Source organism: Clinocottus analis, unplaced genomic scaffold (genome assembly GCF_023055335.1).
Source record: "Clinocottus analis isolate CAN_PGR_092001 unplaced genomic scaffold, fCliAna1.0.p SCAF_44, whole genome shotgun sequence".
Classification (NCBI taxonomy): domain Eukaryota; kingdom Metazoa; phylum Chordata; class Actinopteri; order Perciformes; family Cottidae; genus Clinocottus; species Clinocottus analis.
The window spans coordinates 154297-175000 of NW_027176198.1; the positions used below are offsets into that span (position 1 = coordinate 154297).

At 48.0% G+C, this 20704-nt stretch overlaps 2 protein-coding genes across 4 annotated transcripts in view; both read right to left on the bottom strand.

Annotated features, from left to right (window-relative positions):
- Positions 1-373: 373 nt before the first annotated feature.
- Positions 374-6636, bottom strand: LOC137801841 (protein FAM13C-like). The gene is made up of 11 exons (XM_068599247.1): positions 5912-6636; positions 4363-4699; positions 4070-4211; positions 3308-3389; positions 3010-3073; positions 2593-2713; positions 2321-2404; positions 1950-2039; positions 1605-1810; positions 1421-1522; positions 374-639 (listed from the first exon to the last, which is right to left on the bottom strand). Exons 1-11 carry the CDS (start codon positions 6105-6107, stop codon positions 516-518), a joined length of 1548 nt encoding a protein of 515 aa, XP_068455348.1. The 5' UTR covers positions 6108-6636; the 3' UTR covers positions 374-515.
- A 2438-nt stretch (positions 6637-9074) lies between these two features.
- The window catches only part of LOC137801827 (cGMP-dependent protein kinase 1-like), a 24241-nt gene continuing 12611 nt past the window's right edge, over positions 9075-20704 (bottom strand). The window contains exons 4-18 of one of the 3 annotated variants that reach the window (XM_068599222.1): positions 19345-19450; positions 18917-18980; positions 16658-16735; positions 16490-16584; positions 16296-16361; positions 15692-15766; positions 13927-14023; positions 11483-11622; positions 11071-11160; positions 10687-10828; positions 10360-10523; positions 10166-10288; positions 10019-10081; positions 9822-9888; positions 9075-9453 (exon numbers count right to left, since the gene is read on the bottom strand). In XM_068599222.1, the coding sequence (XP_068455323.1) occupies positions 9355-9453; positions 9822-9888; positions 10019-10081; positions 10166-10288; positions 10360-10523; positions 10687-10828; positions 11071-11160; positions 11483-11622; positions 13927-14023; positions 15692-15766; positions 16296-16361; positions 16490-16584; positions 16658-16735; positions 18917-18980; positions 19345-19450 (1469 nt within the window). In that variant the 3' untranslated portion in view covers positions 9075-9354. Of the gene's footprint in view, positions 9454-9821; positions 9889-10018; positions 10082-10165; positions 10289-10359; positions 10524-10686; positions 10829-11070; positions 11161-11482; positions 11623-13916; positions 14024-14141; positions 14197-15691; positions 15767-16295; positions 16362-16489; positions 16585-16657; positions 16736-18916; positions 18981-19344; positions 19451-20704 lie in introns of those variants that run through there. The other 2 variants (XM_068599224.1, XM_068599223.1) reach the window with 2 other exon arrangements.

Here is a 20704-nt window from a genome sequence, read left to right on the forward strand (position 1 = left end):
TGAGAAGTTTTAATGTCAGAAATACAAATGTTAGTAAAAAAATAGGAGCTTCGACCGGCTTTTATAACATAAAGATACAAACATAAAGATACATGTTAACATGCTACCTTAACATGCTAAATGTGCTACACTAACATGCTAACATAAGGCATGGCCAGCCAGGCTAGCTGTTTCCTTTATGCTAAGCTAAGCCCAGGCAGTGAAAGTCTATGTTTCATGTGTTAAAGCTGCGTTCTCTCTCCTGACCACCAGGGGGCATTTAGTACATTATGGTAATTTAGAGTCATATATATATATATATATATATATATATATATATATATATATATATATATATATATATATATATATATATATATATATATATACTCAATGCAGCTAACGTCGCCGAAAGAAACAGAAACGCTGGAAAGGAAAACGCGTGACCTACCACCACTTCCTCTCCTCTGAACCGGGCAGATTACAACCAGAGTCCCATGGAGAGTTCTGAGGGCTTCAGGAGCTCCTGTTTCCTCTCACACGGTTTTGGTGACTTCCTGTTTGCTGAGCAGGACTTCCAGCAGACGGAGTTTAGCCTTGAGCTGCTTGTAGTCCTGGTACTCGTCCTTCATCGGACTGCGGTCCTCTTTCTGGCAGATTCTATGGGTAAAACACAAGAAGAGCCCCCTAGTGGTCAGGAGAGAGAATGCAGCTCTAACACATAAAGCATAGACTTCTATACAACCAGAGGAGTCGCCCCCTGGTGGTCAGGAGAGAGAATGCAGCTTTAACACATGAAGCATAGACTTCTATACAACCAGAGGAGTCGCCCCCTGGTGGTCAGGAGAGAGAATGCAGCTTTAACACATGAAGCAGAGACTTCTATACAACCAGAGGAGTCGCCCCCTGGTGGTCAGGAGAGAGAATGCAGCTCTAACACATGAAGCATAGACTTCTATACAACCAGAGGAGTCGCCCCCTGGTGGTCAGGAGAGAGAATGCAGCTCTAACACATAAAGCATAGACTTCTATACAACCAGAGGAGTCGCCCCCTGGTGGTCAGGAGAGAGAATGCAGCTTCAACACATGAAGCATAGACTTCTATACAACCAGAGGAGTCGCCCCCTGGTGGTCAGGAGAGAGAATGCAGCTTCAACACATGAAGCATAGACTTCTATACAACCAGAGGAGTCGCCCCCTGGTGGTCAGGAGAGAGAATGCAGCTTCAACTCATGAAGCATAGACTTCTATACAACCAGAGGAGTCGCCCCCTGGTGGTCAGGAGAGAGAATGCAGCTCTAACACATAAAGCATAGACTTCTATACAACCAGAGGAGTCGCCCCCTGGTGGTCAGGAGAGAGAATGCAGCTTCAACACACTTCTCCTGGGTTTAAACCAGAACCGTCATGGGGTCGTACTTTAGTGGACTTGGTCTCTCACCTTCCAGTCTGGCGGTGAAACTCGTCCTCGAACTCTCTCAGAGCTTTGCGCCTCGTCTTCTTCTCCGCCCTCGTCTCACGGAGACGCTGCAGCAGCTGAGGCCTGGTTGGGTGTGAGCACAGTGACGGGTTACAGACTGCAGTGCTTCTCTTCTTCAGTGACGTAGCGACACGTCCTCACAGACCTGGAGGCTTCGTGCAGGTCGGCCGTGGTGATCGCAGCTTGCTGACGGACGGCCTTCAGCTCGTCCATCGGGGACACGGACGCCGGGTCGCTGTCGCTGTCCTCCTCGCCGGCTGCGGGTCTGACCGCTGGGCGAGGAGGCGGGACGGGAGGATCATGGACCGCCGGGGAGCTCGTCGCGTCTTCATCAGAACCGTCCTCTTCCTCCTGAGAGACGGACGATGTCAAAGTCTTATATTCATTTTCACTTCTAAACTAATGAAACAGTGACTAAAGAACATGTTTGATGATGATGAATATCTACATGTTTCACTGAGTGATGAAGAGGAGAAGAAGCGTTTCTCACTATGGTGCCGATGGTGGGGCTGGTGCAGAGGACACGTTTGATCATCTGGTATCTGTCATACAGAGGCTTCACCATCTTCTGCTTCACTGCCTGATAGACAGACAGACAGACAGACAGACAGACAGACAGACAGACAGACAGACAGACAGACGTTTGATGAAGCTGTTATTTATTGTTTTGCTGCATATAAATAAATAAAAGGAAATAATATGAAACCATTCATCTGTGTTTTCAGTGAATGTTGAATACTGATGATACAAAAGGTCCTATAGGTTCTTTGGGTTCTCAGGGTTCTATTAGCTCTGTGTTCTGGTTCCCACTCTGCCCACCAGGTGGCGCTGTACTGACGAGGAGCCGCCTGCAGGACTCACCGGCCGGCCGTGCAGACTCTCGAAGTAGAGGAGACACTTCTGTAAGGTCATCTTCTCCAGCACCATCTGAGCCTGAGTCATCTCCTACACACACACACACACACACACACACACACACACACACACACACACACAGTTTAGCTATCAACACAATGTTGTTGATGATGTCACAATCCAAACTACATAAAGATGATTTAATATGTATCTAGTGCTAAACGTGCACTGCAGAGGAGAATGAGAAGATGTGGTGGTGTCATGGTGCGTTCAGGGACCTTCATGTTGTCTGGCAGACCCAGAGCCTGCCTCTTCTCTCTCAGCCGTCTGAACAGAGACTCCACCGTTTCCTCCAGCGTGGGCTTGTGGACCGGCGCCCCCTGCTGGCCCGAGCCGGACCTGCAAGACACATTTACACGAGTGGATCTGATCCCAGGGCCGCACAGCGCATGTGCAGCGGAGTGTACTGGTGTACTGGTGTGCTGGTGTGCTGGTGTGCTGGTGTACTGGTGTACTGGTGTGCTGGTGTACTGGTGTACCGGTGTGCCGGTGTACCGGTGTACTGGTGTGCGGTGTGCTGGTGTGCTGGTGTGCTGGTGTGCTGGTGTACTGGTGTGCTGGTGTGCTGGTGTGCTGCTGTACTGGTGTGCTGGTGTACTGGTGTACTGGTGTACTGGACCAGTGGGCCGGGTTACCTGCAGGAGTTCTCTGGACCGTCCGGCTCCTTCGATTCAAACACAGACTGCCGGAGTCTCATCGCTGCACAAACACACAGAATGCATTTCTGTTATTTGGGGTTCTTGTACCGAAGGTTCCTCTGAGGATTCAATCGGTGCACCTGCGCAGAGCACCTGCGCAGAGCACCTGCGCAGAGCACCTGCGCAGAGCACCTGCGCAGAGCACCTGCGCAGAGCACCTGCGCAGAGCACCTGCGCAGAGCACCTGCGCAGAGCACCTGCGCAGAGCACCTGCGCAGAGCACCTGAGCGGTTACCTTTGAGCTGCCTGCGAGCCGTCGCCAGCTCCCCCATCACGCGGACCATCTCCGGGTTGGAGTATTTGTCGTTGTGGGACGGCTGAGGAAGTGAAACCATCAGAGGAAGTCAGAGGAACCGGGTTCTTTAAAACACTGAGCGGCCAATCAAACTTCTCACACACATCTGAATAAACTCTTTCTGTGCGAGAGAACTTCTTTCCAGAACTTCTCATGTGTGCTTATATTAATATAATTATATAAATGTGTTATATTTTCACAGATGGCAACAGACAAGAAACCTTCGCTGGCCTGAGAGTAACGGTTTGTGGCCCCCGGACTACCGGGCCACTGGACCATCGGGCCACCAGACCATCCAGCTACCGGACCATTGAGCCACCGGACCATCGAGCCAAGGTTAACGTCGATCCCCGGTCTCAGACCAACCAGAACCTCACAAGACCTGAGCCAGTTACTAAAGAGACTGTTGGCCTCAAACAAATCAAACAGATCCCCAGATCAAGTTAAATGTCTTGGTCCCTGACCCACCAGAGTCCTGGTTCCTGACTCACTAGAGTCTTGGTTCCTGACTCACTAGAGTCTTGGTCCCTGGCCCACTAGAGTCTTGGTCCCTGACTCACTAGAGTCTTGGTCCCTGGCCCACTAGAGTCCTGGTTCCTGACTCACTAGAGTCTTGGTCCCTGGCCCACTAGAGTCCTGGTTCCTGACTCACTAGAGTCTTGGTCCCTGGCCCACTAGAGTCCTGGTCCCTGCTGTGTTTACCTTGTAGTTCATCTCCTGCTCAAACTGATCCTCAAACCTGTGAACCTTCTTCTTCAGGGTCTGAATCTGTTTGGTGAGGAACGGGATGGACGAGGGGCACTCCGGGACCTCCGGGACCTCGGTCCGGTCCCGAGCCCGACACCTGGACATAAAAACAAACAGGTAAACAGAGGGACAGACAGGTGAACAGAGAGACAGACAGGTGAACAGAGGGACAGACAGGTGAACAGAGGGACAGACAGGTGAACAGAGAGACAGACAGGTGAACAGAGGGACAGACAGGTGAGACTCACTGTCGGTACTGCTGGCTGCAGGGTGGGGATGGTGCCGTGTCGGGGTCGGAGTTGAACCTCAGGCTGCTGCTGAGGCTGGAGCAGCGGGGGGAGGGCAGGGGCCCGGGGCCGCCGGCCAGGAGCTGCAGGAGGGCTCCACTTCCTGCCTCTCCTCCGCCCTCCACTTCAGGGCTGCTCCTCTGAGGGGAGTATGGGGAGTGGTGAGGGGAGTATGGGGAGTGGTGAGGACTGGAGGGCGGCGCTCCGTCGGGGGTTGGGGGCTGCTGGCCCGGGTGGATGGCGGTAAACGGCTGGTGTCTGGTGGACTGGGGTGGTCTGGTCTGGACCACCAGCAGCTCTGCAGGGACACAAAGACACTCAATCACTCACAAGCGAGACCTGAACATCTGTAAACCGTTAGAACTTCTACCTGAGGAGCACGCTCAACCCACCTCAAGAACCAAGCACGACCTTAAAGGCCATTGAAGCGTCTCCAATGACCTCCAGAACCTCCTATACGCCTGCACCTGCTAACTCCTGCTCCCTACCCTTCACCTGCTAACCCCTGCTCCCTACCCTTCACCTGCTAACTCCTGCTCCCTACCCTTCACCTGCTAACTCCTGCTCCCTACCCTTCACCTGCTAACTCCTGCTCCCTACCCTTCACCTGCTAACTCCTGCTCCCTACCCTTCACCTGCTAACCCCTGCTCCCTACCCTTCACCTGCTAACTCCTGCTCCCTACCCTTCACCTGCTAACTCCTGCTCCCTACCCTTCACCTGCTAACCCTGCTCCCTACCCTTCACCTGCTAACCCCTGCTCCCTACCCTTCACCTGTTAACCCCTGCTCCCTACCCTTCACCTGCTAACTCCTGCTCCCTACCCTTCACCTGCTAACCCCTGCTCCCTACCCTTCACCTGCTAACCCCTGCTCCCTACCCTTCACCTGCTAACCCCTGCTCCCTACCCTTCACCTGCTAACTCCTGCTCCCTACCCTTCACCTGCTAACCCTGCTCCCTACCCTTCACCTGCTAACCCCTGCTCCCTACCCTTCACCTGTTAACCCCTGCTCCCTACCCTTCACCTGCTAACTCCTGCTCCCTACCCTTCACCTGCTAACCCCTGCTCCCTACCCTTCACCTGCTAACCCCTGCTCCCTACCCTTCACCTGCTAACCCCTGCTCCCTACCCTTCACCTGTTAACCCCTGCTCCCTACCCTTCACCTGCTAACTCCTGCTCCCTACCCTTCACCTGCTAACCCCTGCTCCCTACCCTTCACCTGCTAACCCCTGCTCCCTACCCTTCACCTGCTAACTCCTGCTCCCTACCCTTCACCTGTTAACTCCTGCTCCCTACCCTTCACCTGTTAACTCCTGCTCCCTACCCTTCACCTGTTAACTCCTGCTACTACTACTGCTACTGCTACTACTACTACTACTGCTACTGCTACTACTACTACTACTACTACTACTACTACTACTATTACTACTGATAGCAGACTAGTAGTAAGACAGACAGGTGTGTGCAGACAGTCAGTCAGAAAGACAGGTGCGCAGACAGACAGGTACCTGGAGGGCTGTTCTCGTCTGAGGGGCCCCCGTGGCACAGAGCCAGCGTCTTGCCCTCGGGGCCACAGGGGCTCCTCTGCTCCTTGCTGCCCGGGGCAGGGGGGCTCTCCTCCGGGGACGGGCCCAGAGGAGAGCCCCCCTCCACCTCCAGCGCCTGGAGCTTCAGCAGAGAGCTCTGCAGGCAGAAGCAGAACATGCCCGACACGCCGGTCCAGAGGTTAGCCTGGTCCCAGGAGGAGGCCGTAGCACAGAAGGTTGTGTAGTACGGCTGCGGCGGGTCAGCTGTTCCAGACGTTAGCCAGATCCCAGCCTCTGAAGCACCACATGTGGAGGAGTGTTAGGCGGTGGAGGAGGGTTGCTGCTCAGGATGTAGTCTGGCCCCACAATCCGAAGGCAGGAGACCATTAATCTCCTATCCATTAATTAGTCAGGCACCGAGTCGGCTCATCCAGAGATTATTCAGTGACGCTCCACATGAACAGCTCAGGAATACAAATCTCCTCCTCCTCTTCCTCTGGTCTGTTCTTCATCTCTCTTCACTGCAGCGATTAGCCTGCTCCGGCATCTGCACTTCTATCTATGTCTTCAGCACGTGACATTCCAGGCATTAGTCACCACCTGTCGTGACTGCGCTCAGAGGGTTTGAATCTCCGTCCTTCTCGTTCCAAACGTTCCTGATGATGAGGATGATGTGGTGCTGATGCTGCGCTGTGTCCTCCCTCCTCCCTCACTGGATAACTCATCCTCAGGCTCGTGAAGGGGGGAGGGGGAAGAAGGAGAAGGCGGGGGGGGGGGGGGGGGGGGGGGGGAGAGAGAGAGAGAGAGAGAGAGAGAGAGAGAGAGAGAAAGATGGGAAACATGAGGACACCTCTCTCTCTCACTCTCTCTCGCTCTCTTCCTCATCGTGAGGTTTTTCCGCATCAGTGGGGGCGGGGCTTGTTGATGACATCATCGTGTATCTCATTCATAAAAAAAGGAAGGAGGAGGAGGCTCTTAACATCCAGCCCGCGCGTGTGTGTGTGTGTATATTTATTTATGCAAGGATAACATGTATACATATATATATATATATATATATATATATATTATATATATATATATATATATATATATATATATATATATATATATTCATGTCAAAACTAAAACGTCTAGAGGCCTCACACAGTGTGTGTTCACGTTGTTTTGTTCACTTTTACTTTCCTTCATCACTGACGCGCTCGCTTGAGGAAACCGTGAGATACTTTATCTTTCACTGTATGAACTGAATACAAATACACTGAATATACTCTTCATGTACTTTGTATTGTTGTAGTTTTATTATTAAATGTCTTCTATGGACCTCAGCTTGCTGCCTCCACACCACAACCCCTCAGGGATGAATAAAGTATTTTATATATATATATATATATATATATATATATATATATATATATATATATATATATATATATATATATATATATATATATATATATAAATCTATCCTAAACTCAGAGAAACAAAAGCAGTTAGAACCAAACAACTCGTGTTTTTTCAAAGAGCTGCTGGAGTAATAACAACAACAACAATAACAACAATAGTAATAATGATCTACAAACAGCGGAGACATCATAAAATACTACCTTCCCACGATATACAAATAAATCAGTAATACTTCATCACACAATCTCATAAAAATATATATATATATATCACTGAGAATCAATACGAACATTCATATTCTGGTCCGAACAAACATCGTTTCATCTCTTTTTGTGTCCAACATCAAAACCAACCTGACATCCTGGTCTGTGGTGGGGAAGTTATTATTATTATGATTATTATTATTATTATTATTATTCCTTAACATACTTCAGATATTTATGTTTTTGTACACGTTGACTGAATTAGATCAGATTGTAGGAACAAAACAAGCAGGCTAGCTTTTCCCCCCGCCTCCAGGCTTCATGCTAAGCTAGGCTAACACATCTCTGCTGTGTTCATGCAGACAAAGGCTTCGTACCGAAATGAAACGACCGACAGCTGCTTCTACAGAAAGGCCACAAAATATCAATACACATTTAAAATAAATCGATGAATCACTTTTCATAGTTAAACTCTTGTTTGGTGGAAGAAATACAAACTTTGAAGGCGGCTCGCCTCCTTCCCTCACGAGGAGAAGCATTCAGCGCTCAGAGGAAGCCACTTTCACACAGTTTGTGTTTTTCAATTCAACAACAACGTGAACGATCAGATCCACAAACAGCTCGTTAGTGAGATGATTCAGAGAGTAAAGATATACGTGTGTGTGTGTGAGTGTGTGAGTGTGTGTGTGTGTGTGTGTGTGAGTGTGTGTGTGTGTGTGAGCTACAGAACACAACACAACAGGACTTTGTCTTTGAAACAAACAGCCGATAAGAAATCCAACCAAGTCATGCAGTGTGTCTGTGAGAAGGAGTGTTTATGTGTGTGTGCAAAAATATGTAGGAAGTCTTGGAAATATGTACGAAATATCTATTCTCATGCGATGATTCAGAGGTCCACACATCAAGGAGGATAGAAAGGAAAGTTTAAAAGTAGAAGTGTTCGTATCAGGACCACGGCTGCTACATCCAAGGCAAGTGAAGGCATCGCGGTGACGTTGGGTTGGCCCGTTGGGTCTCAAGTCTTTGCTCCTGGTTTCAGGTTCTCTTTTCGGAGAACCGAACCTTCAAGACTGCAAACACTAACACCAGATTTCAAAGGCGGTAGTTGAAGGACCTTCCTCCAGGAGGTCAAAGTTCAAGTGTCAGCCAATCCGGGTAAGCTGGGAGGAGCAGAGGTTTCCATTGTCTTGTTTCCAGATGAATCTCCCAGGGTTGAGTCCCAGAGTCCTTCAGTGGTTCAACACTCTGGTTGCTGCATGTCCATTAACCCTCCTGTTGAAGGACCTGCACTCTGCAGTGTCGCTTGGTGACACATGCTCCTCCTGACCAGCTTGAGGTCGACTGCCTTCAGCCTCCGGCGGCTTCACTGACGGGTCGGAGGCTGCAGGGTTCTGGTGGTCGTCCCTGACCAACGGCCGAGCTATCTGACGTTTTGCAGCAACATATGGGACACGTAGCAAAGGTCTGCGCTGTGGAGCCGAATGCTGATGTGGGAAGATACACAAAGTTCAGCTGCAGCTGGACAAAGAATCAAAGTTGATCTGGGTTCATAATCCCTGCAAGGCCCAGCAGGAACACACCTGTGTTTGTGTTGCAGAGTTCTGACCGCTCTCTGGAGCTGGAGGACTTCCCCGGGTACGAACACGTGTGGACGGCCAGACTTGCATCGCTCAAAGACTTCTAGCGACCTAAAGACTCAATAAACAAATTGTCCTGCAGCAATACGTGGGACTCGACGCCGCTGAAGGACGAGCGTGCCGAAAGTTCAGCTGCAGCCGATCAAGGAACCAGACTCGTTGTTCAAAGAAAGTCAGACTAAAAGTCGTAATCCCATCCGGAGTTGTCGTCCGGCGGCGGCTCATCCGTGTCTTCGGGGAAATTGTCGAAGTTATTGCTGTCGGTCGGAGAGGAAACCTGGACAGAAGAACACCGAGTCAAACACCTGTGACACCTGCAGACCTGTCAGAGTCCAGGCCGGTCAGAGCGCTGAGAGTCTGCACGGCAGGTTGATATGATCACACAGAGAGTAAGAGACTCATCAAGGGGCCTGAAAGTGGACGGTCGGCTTACAGCAGGTGGTCGAATATAAAGGGGAATCGTCTTCATTCAAATAATTCCCTCAATTCACCAGAACATCGGCAGAAACCCCAAACGTAGATTTTGTAATATGACGTTCTACAAACTGTGGCCGACACTGTATCACCTTGTTTTTGTTGAGTAGTTATGTTTCAAGACATTTACAGAGCTCCGATTGGTCGAACATAAATTTCACTTTGACTCACATGAGGTGTGATGGGCGGAGTCAGAGTTCCTTTCCTCAGACCCTCCCAGTTAAACCCTTCGAACCACCTGAACACAGAGAGGCAGATTACTGGTTGTCTGGTCTTTAGATAGACAACAAGAGACAGGTGAGAGCTGGAACAGCCAATCAGGTGAGAGCTGGAACAGCCAATCAGGTGCCAGCTTCCTCTCCACTCACTTGTGCTTCTGGATGTCTTTGACTCCGTTCTTCAGGTTCCCGAGTCTCTCTGAGGGGTTATCTCTGTCGACACAGGATTTATTTAGGAGAACAATGAACTTCCGCCTGCAGTGAACGTGAGACGCTCAGGTGAACAGCGCCACCTACCTGCAGAGCTTCTTGATGAGGCTGGCGGCGTTCTTGGTGATCTTCTTGGGGAACTCGATCATGTCGATGCCTCTCAGGATGACGTTGTAGGTTTTCATTGGATCTGGACCTGAGAACGGGGGACTGGAGACACAGAGACGCCGTCAGACACCGAGCCACCGAGTCCACCGTCTCTGCTCGGTCTCCATCCTCACCTGCCGGTCAGCAGCTCGTACATCAGGATGCCCAGAGACCAGTAGTCCGCCGACACGTCGTGGCCTTTGTTGAGGATGATCTCTGGAGCCACGTACTCCGGCGTCCCGCAGAACGTCCACGTTTTCTTGCAGAAACCGATTTTCTTGGCAAAACCAAAGTCCACCTAGAAAAAGATGAAGTTGATTGAAGCATTCGCTCCACATTCCCATGATTTTTATTGTGTGCATCAACATCTCAAGCTTGAAACTTCTTGAAAATATGAGGATAAACTCTTTCTGGTGTCGTCCTACTAAATGTGAAATATTAAAAACATTTTGAAGGATTACCAGCTTGGCGTATCCCCGGCTGTCCAGGATGAGATTCTCCGGCTTCAAGTCTCTGTAAATGATGCCTTTGGCATGCAGGTAGGCGAAGGCTTCGACCACGCAGGCCGTGTAGAACCTGGTGGTCGAGTCTTCAAACGAACCCCTGAAACACACGGGCACTGATCACATAAAACACCACAGAAGGTTTTTAGTTTGCTTGAAAAAGGACCAACTATCCAAATATCAATTATTTGGTCAACGAATCCATTTCTAAAAGTTTCAGAAGCGAGACGCTTCTTCATGGAAACCACGAGAAGGAGATCGCGATGGCTTTCCTTGATCCAGCTCCAGGTGCCTGTGCTGAATGAAGACAGAGTAGACGGGTCAACGGGGTGAGACGGGTACCTGTCTCTCAGGATGGTCCACAGCTCTCCTCCCAGACACGCCTCCAGCAGCATGTACAGGTATTTACTGTCCTTAAAGGTCCGGTACAGCCTGGACACCAACAACACAGCAGCAGACAGAGCTCTTATTTCATCTGAGATTTGTTCTGACTCCACGTATCTTATTTCATTATTCTGCTTTCATGTACTTTTTTTAAGTCAATTAATAAATACAATATTTTTAGCACATGGACAATAAAATTACATTGAACTCTCATCATAATAGTTTAGAACCCAAAACCAAATGCACAAAACCACAAACAAAGATGGGCTACTGAAGCTTTTATTTTGAAAGACTAAGAGCAACACATTTTGGGAAGCAAGGAATCCCAAAGAAAGGATTTCAGTGAGGATGATGACGATGGAGCACTGACCTGACGATGAAGTCAGAGTGAGCGTCGGCCATGATGTGTTTCTCAGAGCGGATGTGTTCCTGTTGTCTCGTGTCCACGATGTGACGCTTCTTCAGGATCTTCATGGCGAACGTCTTGGCCTCCTCGTTCTTCAGCTGCACCTGAAGACCGACACACAACACGTCAACACGCAACACGCAACACACAACACACAACACGTCAACACACAACACGCAACACACAACACGTCAACACGCAACACACAACACGTCAACACGCAACACACAACACGTCAACACGCAACACACAACACGTCAACACGCAACACACAACACACGACACGTCAACACGCAACACGTCAACACACAACACGTCAACACACGACACGTCAACACACGACACGTCAACACACGACACGTCAACACACAACACGTCAACACACGACACGTCAACACACAACACACAACACGTCAACACACAACACGTCAACACACAACACGTCAACACGCAACACACAACACACAACACACAACACGTCAACACACGACACGTCAACACACAACACGTCAACACGCAACACACAACACACAACACACAACACGTCAACACACGACACGTCAACACACAACACACAACACGTCAACACACGACACACAACACGTCAACACACGACACGTCAACACGTCAACACACAACACGTCAACACACAACACACAACACGTAACACACAACACGTCAGCACACAACACACAACACGTCAACACACGACACGTCAACACGTCAACACACAACACACAACACACAACACGTCAACACACAACACGTCAACACACAACACACAACACGTCAACACGCAACACGTCAACACACAACACACAACACACAACACACAACACACAACACGTCAACACACAACACGTCAACACACAACACGTCAACACGTCAACACGCAACACGTCAACACGTCAACACACAACACACAACACGTCAACACACAACACACAACACGTCAACACACAACACGTCAACACACAACACGTCAACACACAACACACAACACACAACACGTCAACACACAACACGTCAACACACAACACGTCAACACGTCAACACGCAACACGTCAACACGTCAACACACAACACACAACACGTCAACACACAACACGTCAACACGTCAACACACAACACACAACACGTCAACACACAACACACAACACGTCAACACACGACACGTCAACACACGACACACAACACGTCAACACACAACACACAACACGTCAACACACAACACGTCAACACACAACACGTCAACACACGACACGTCAACACACGACACGTCAAAACAATGCAACAAACCTGAAACAACAAGTGTTGTACTTCTTACCACTCATTGAAATATACAAACAATGATGTGCAGCATCTTTAAGTTTAGTCTAAACCTGACCAGTAGTTTAGTTATTTAAACCTGACCAGTAGTTTAGTTATTTAAACCTGACCAGTAGTTTAGTTATTTAAACCTGACCAGTAGTTTAGTTATTTAAACCTGACCAGTAGTTTAGATGTTTGAGCCAATGAGACGCCGGCGTGCTTTTAAATGGGACCGACGGTTTAAAAGTTGTGTTTGGGTTTGAATCCTGACTCAGGAGTTTGAAGCTGCGATGAGGAGCGACATCACGCTGATCCAGAACTCGTATGAGGCATAAACTAGTAAATGAAACATGACACAATCCTCTATTTCTGGACCCCACTCAGCCAGCTGCCGGTTAGCTTAGCTTAGCATTAAGGCTGGTAACAGGGGGAAACAGCTAGCCTGATGACGGGAAATAGCAGTGGCCGTCTGGAGGTCAGAGGTGGGTGTTTTCCTCGGAGCAGAGTTACATCTGACTCATGCGCTAAAGATACCTCCAGAGGGCTGATGGGAGATCCTGAGCGGGGACTCCTTCCTGCTTTTGGGCAAACCCTCTGCATGGTTCCCCCTGACCTTCAGGGCCCTGAACCCCCCTAACCCAACCAGCTGTCCTCTTGTGATCAGGACTCAATCTGATGAGTCGAGATGTCAAGAAAAGCACCGAAAGCTGATGAGGAGGATTAAATATAGGATTTATGTAACTTAACCTTATTAATGAATGAATGAATGATGGTGATGATGATGATGATGATGATGATGATGATGATGATGATGATGATGATGGTAAATCTAACAGACCTGAACTGCTTCGTTAACCCTGAACACATGACGCCTGGTTTACAGTTACCAGCACTGATACTCCACTGGAAAGTTACTACAAATAGCTCACACACACACACACACACACACACACACACAAATGCAGGCACGAGCACACACAAACACAAACACACACAAAAACAAAAACAAACACACACACACACACACACACACACACACACACACACACACACACACACACCACCTTCCACTGCTCAAGCTGCTCACGTAAGCGTACCAGCTCCACGCGTCCGAAGCCGCCTACGCCCAGCGTGTCCACGATGTTGAAGTCCTTCAGGTCCAGACGGGAGAAGAAGGCGTTCTCGGCCTCGTACCTGGAGACACAAACACAGCGATGCCTTCACTGACCGCAGGAAGGTGGAGTGCTCTCAACATGTGGAAACACTGGAGCAGCGTCGGTCTCTGCAGGTCTTCCTCGCCGTCTCACTGTACCTGCAGCATCTGACCACATGGAAGAAGGGGAACCTCCTGCTGGTTTGGATGGAGAAGGAGGTGATGGGGAGGGAGGAGGAGGAGGGGGATGAAGAGGAGGGGGAGGAGGAGGAGGAGGAAGGAGCAGGGAGGCTGCTGAGCCGCTCTCTCTGCTGCCTCGCTGGGAGGAGAAGCAACTCCCTCATGTCTGAGAGGACTCTGGACCCGAACCAGACCTTCAGATCTTCATTCTCTTCGTCAAAGGAGGAACGATCTAAATGTTCCGCAGAGCGTCCGAGCGCCGCTGGCCGGTCACATGGCGAGCGTCGAGGGCGTCGATGAGGATCCGAGGTCCTGGTCTGGAGGAACCGGCGAGGTCACCGGATCCTCCAGCTTCAGCCTCTGCTGCTCCCCAGAGGACGCGTCAGAAAGCAGAGCGCGCCATCGGGTTGATGGATGACGGACGAGACGCCACGAGACTCTGAAACTGGAAAGATCCAAACTGAAGGACTTGGGACCTGGAGGACTTGAGACCTGGAGGACTTGAGACCTGGAGGACTTGGGACCTGGAGGACTTGGGACCTGGAGGACTTGGGACCTGGAAGACTTGAGACCTGGAGGACTTGAGACCTGGAGGACTTGGGACCTGGAGGACTTGGGACCTGGAAGACTTGAGACCTGGAGGACTTGGGACCTGGAAGACTTGGGACCTGGAGGACTTGGGACCTGGAAGACTTGGGACCTGGAGGACTTGGGAAGAGTCCAGCTGAGCGCTCCGGCTGAGCGAGTGACTGGAGCCTCTGAGGCTTCGTCCTTTAAGTCAGAACCTTCAGTCTGTAACGAGACGCTGGCGATATTTATAGAACCAAGAACACGCTGCTTCCTCCAGGAGACAGAGCTTTATTATGACTATATATAACTATATGTATATACAACTATATATATATATATATATATATATATATATATATATATATATATATATATATATATATATATATATAACTATATATATATATAGTTATATATATAATTATATATATATATATATATACAAGTACATATATATATTTATATATACATTATAAACATAATAAACATTATAAACATTATAAACATAATAAACATAATAAACATTATAAACATAATAAACATTATAAACATTATAAACATAATAAACATTATAAACATTATAAACATAATAAACATAATAAACATTATAAACATAATAAACATTATAAACATAATAAACATTATAAACATTATAAACATAATAAACATTATAAACATTATAAACATAATAAACATTATAAACATTATAAACATTATAAACATAATAAACATTATAAACATAATAAACATTATAAACATTATAAACATTATAAACATAATAAACATTATAAACATTATAAACATAATAAACATTATAAACATTATAAACATTATAAACATTATAAACATTATAAACATAATAAACATTATAAACATTATAAACATAATAAACATTATAAACATTATAAACATTATAAACATAATAAACATTATAAACATTATAAACATAATAAACATACTTGGCTTTAGCTTCAGCGTCTTCACATCCTTTATTTGAAACGTCGTCCAGTCCACCAATCAGATGCTTGAAAGAACTGACGAGAAAGAAACTGTTATTAACTCTGTGTGTGTGTGTGTGTGTGTGTGTGTGTGTGTGTGTGTGTGTGTGTGTGTGTGTGTGTGTGTGTGTGTGTGTGTGTGTGTGTAGGTAGAGCAGACGACCAGCAGAGGGCAGCAGAGTCCCAGCTTCACTAAGTTCTGTGTAGTACTGTGCAGACCAATACAGGAAGTTATTATTATTATTATTATTATTATTATTATTGAAACATCAACAATATAAACGAAGGTTATTGATCATTGATGTGTTGATCACTTTGAAGCTACAGATATTTGACTTCACGTTCTGCTGCTAGCTTATTTTATTGATTGATGAATATAATAAATAAATAAGTTACTAATGCTGTCAGATAAATGTAGTAAAAACTACAATATGAATTATGTTTGTGTGTGTGTTTATGTGTGTGTGTGTGTGTGTGTGTGTGTGTTTATGTGTGTGTGTGTGTGTGTGTGTGTGTGTGTTCGTGTGTTTGTGTTTGTGTGTTTGTGTGTGTGTTTGTGTCTTACTCTCGGTCGATGACCAGGCAGGTGACGGCCTCAGCAGCGATGACGTTTGCTGTTCTGACATCTTCACTGTGGATACAACACACACACACGCACGCACGCACGCACGCACGCACGCACACACGCACAAAGAACTTAAGGTTCAGGTTCAGAAGTCAAAGGTTCCGGTCTCGGGGTCAGAGGTCAGGTGATCTCACCCCTGCAGTGCTCTCTCTCCAAACCAGTTCCCCCTGGTGAGCTCTCTGAGGTGTGTTGGCTCCTGATTGGCTGAATCCTCTTGGGTCACGTTGACCTGAAAGTGTGAATACCAGACGATCAGGACGAGTCAGCTGATCAATACAATAATCAATAGAAGGAGGGGCTACCTTTCCACTGCTGATGATGAAGAAGGTGTCTCCTCTGGCTCCCTGTCGGATGATGAACTCTCCCTCCTCATAATGAGTCTGACCACAGAAGAAGAAGGACAGTGAGACGCCACCACAGAGGAAGGACAGTGAGACGCCACCACAGAAGAAGAAGGACAGTGAGACGCCACCACAGAGGAAGGACAGTGAGACGCCACCACAGAAGAAGAAGGACAGTGAGACGCCACCACAGAGGAAGGACAGTGAGACGCCACCACAGAAGAAGAAGGACAGTGAGACGCCACCACAGAGGAAGGACAGTGAGACGCCACCACAGAGGAAGGACAGTGAGACGCCACCACAGAAGAAGGACAGTGAGACGCCACCACAGAAGGACAGTGAGATGCCACCACAGAAGAAGGACAGTGAGACGCCACCACAGAAGGACAGTGAGACGCCACCACAGAAGGACAGTGAGACGCCACCACAGAAGAAGGAGAGTGAGATGCCACCACAGAAGGACAGTGAGACCCCACCACAGAAGAAGGACAGTGAGACGCCACCACAGAAGAAGGACAGTGAGACGCCACCACAGAAGGACAGTGAGACGCCACCACAGAAGGACAGTGAGACGCCACCACAGAAGAAGGAGAGTGAGATGCCACCACAGAAGGACATTGAGATGCCACCACAGAAGAAGGACAGTGAGACGCCACCACAGAAGAAGGACAGTGAGACGCCACCACAGAAGGACAGTGAGACGCCACCACAGAAGGACAGTGAGACGCCACCACAGAAGGACAGTGAGATGCCACCACAGAAGAAGTACAGTGAGATGCCACCACAGAAGAAGAAGTACAGTGAGACGCCACCACAGAAGAAGAAGGACAGTGAGACGCCACCACAGAAGGACAGTGAGACGCCACCACAGAAGAAGGAGAGTGAGATGCCACCACAGAAGAAGGACAGTGAGACGCCACCACAGAAGAAGGACAGTGAGACGCCACCACAGAAGGACAGTGAGACGCCACCACAGAAGGAGAGTGAGATGCCACCACAGAAGAAGGACAGTGAGACGCCACCACAGAAGGACAGTGAGATGCCACCACAGAAGAAGTACAGTGAGATGCCACCACAGAAGAAGAAGTACAGTGAGACGCCACCACAGAAGAAGGACAGTGAGACGCCACCACAGAAGGACAGTGAGACGCCACCACAGAAGAAGGAGAGTGAGATGCCACCACAGAAGAAGGACAGTGAGACGCCACCACAGAAGGACAGTGAGATGCCACCACAGAAGAAGGACAGTGAGACGCCACCACAGAAGGACAGTGAGACGCCACCACAGAAGGACAGTGAGACGCCACCACAGAAGGACAGTGAGACGCCACCACAGAAGGAGAGTGAGATGCCACCACAGAAGGACAGTGAGACGCCACCACAGAAGAAGGACAGTGAGACGCCACCACAGAAGGACAGTGAGACGCCACCACAGAAGGACAGTGAGACGCCACCACAGAAGAAGGAGAGTGAGATGCCACCACAGAAGGACAGTGAGACGCCACCACAGAAGGACAGTGAGATGCCACCACAGAAGAAGGACAGTGAGACGCCACCACAGAAGAAGGACAGTGAGACGCCACCACAGAAGAAGGACAGTGAGACGCCACCACAGAAGGACAGTGAGACGCCACCACAGAAGGAGAGTGAGATGCCACCACAGAAGAAGGACAGTGAGACGCCACCACAGAAGGACAGTGAGATGCCACCACAGAAGAAGTACAGTGAGATGCCACCACAGAAGAAGAAGTACAGTGAGACGCCACCACAGAAGAAGAAGGACAGTGAGACGCCACCACAGAAGAAGAGTTTGTAGTTTAAGGTCTAAAGGGTCTGAAGGTCGAAAGGTCTTAAGGTGTCTGGTGGTCTAACGGCCAAAAGGTCTTAACATGTCTGGTGGTCGAAAAGTCTAAAGGTGTCTGGTGGTCTAACGGTCTATAGGTCTTAAGGTGTCTGGTGGTCAAAAAGTCTTAAGGGCTTAAGGTGTCTGGTGGTCTAACGGCCTATAGGTCTTAAGGTGTCTGGTGGTCTAACGGTCTATAGGTCTTAAGGTGTCTGGTGGTCTAAATGTCTAAAGGTCTTAGGGTGTCTGGTGGTCTAAAGGTCTGAAGGTCTTAGGGTGTCTGGTGGTCTGAAGGTCTGAAGGTCTTAGGGTGTCTGGTGGTCTGAAGGTCTGAAGGTCTTAGGGTGTCTGGTGGTCTGAGGGTCTGAAGGGCTCACCTCCTCCATGACGTCAGCCAGCTTACTGAGCGTCTCTTCTGGAAGACCCTGGAATGTGGGAACGCTGCAGACAGAGAGACTTTCAGCATCGTTGACTTTTCTCTCTCCGTGTTTCTGTTGAACTACCGTGAGGTGAAGTCCACACGCGCTGCTCTGATGAGCGGTTAGAACGTCCTGTATGAGCTGAGGTCAGGTGGGGTGGGGTTAGTCTGCTAAAGGGGCGGGGTTAGTCTCTTAAAGGGGCGGGGTTAGTTTCCTAAAGAGGCAGGGTTAGTCTTCTAAAGGGGTGGGGTTAGTCTGCTAAAGGGGCGGGGTTAGTCTCTTAAAGGGGCAGTGTTACTCTCCTAAAGGGGCGGGGTTAGTTTCCTAAAGGGGTGGGGTTAGTCTGCTAAAGGGGCGGGGTTAGTCTCTTAAAGGGGCAGTGTCACCTCTTGAGGAAGTCCATGTACTCGGCGTGTTTGATGAGTCCAGTCCTCATCATGATGGTTTGGTAGCACTGACGGTCGATGGCCCACAGCTTCACATGGACCAGAGCTGAAACATATAGTACAGAAATGTATTAAGGATTTAATAACATGAATATATGCAAATGATCAGATTCATTCAGAGCTAGAACATTTAATCTTATGAATACATGTATGCTTTAATAACAGCTCTAAAGTAAAATATTAATACTGAACTGTAAAACTAACCTGTGTGATGAGTTTCCTTCTATTATTTTACATCTTTAAGATCAATAATCAAATTATTATTATGAAGATACAAACTTGACACATTTACTACTTGCACACTAACTACGGCGGACGTTAACCAAATCTAAATTTGATGAAATATATCTAAATATTAAATATATATATATATATATATATATATATATATATATATATATATATATATATATATATATATATATATATATATATAAATATATAGAAGACATTAATATTCTTCTGATGTGTGTGTGTGTGTGTATGTGTGTGTGTGTGTGTGTGTGCGTGTGCGTGCGTGCGTGCGTGTGTGTGTGTGTGTGTGTGTGTGTGTGTGTGTGTGTGTGTGTGTGTGTTTAAAACCCGTCTGAGACTCTTTAACATTTGAATTCCCACCAGCAACGCCTCCGACATCCCATAAACATTGGCACTGATGCTCAGACTGAGCCAGTAACCATGGTTACAAGTCATCCACCTGAGTGTCTTCCTGTGTGTGTGTGTGTGTGTGTGTGTGTGTGTGTGTGTGTGTGTGTGTGTGTGTGTGTGTGTGTGTGTGTTGACTTATAGTCACTGCAGTTACCGTGGAGACGAGCAGACTTTTGTAAACTTCCTTCAGTTTAACGAGAAGTTTAATATCATGTTGTACATGTAGTACTACTACACAGTACTACTAGTACTACACAGTACTACTAGTACTACACAGTACTACTAGAGTACTACACAGTACTACTAGAGTACTACAGTACTACTAGAGTACCACACAGTACTACTAGAGTACTACACAGTACTACTAGTACTACACAGTACTACTAGTACTACACAGTACTACTAGAGTACTACACAGTACTACTAGAGTACTACAGTACTACTAGAGTACTACACAGTACTACTAGAGTACTACAGTACTACTAGAGTACTACACAGTACTACTAGAGTACCACACAGTACTACTAGAGTACTACACAGTACTACTAGAGTACCACACAGTACTACTAGAGTACTACACAGTACTACTAGAGTACCACACAGTACTACTAGAGTACTACAGTACTACTAGAGTACTGCACAGTACTACTAGAGT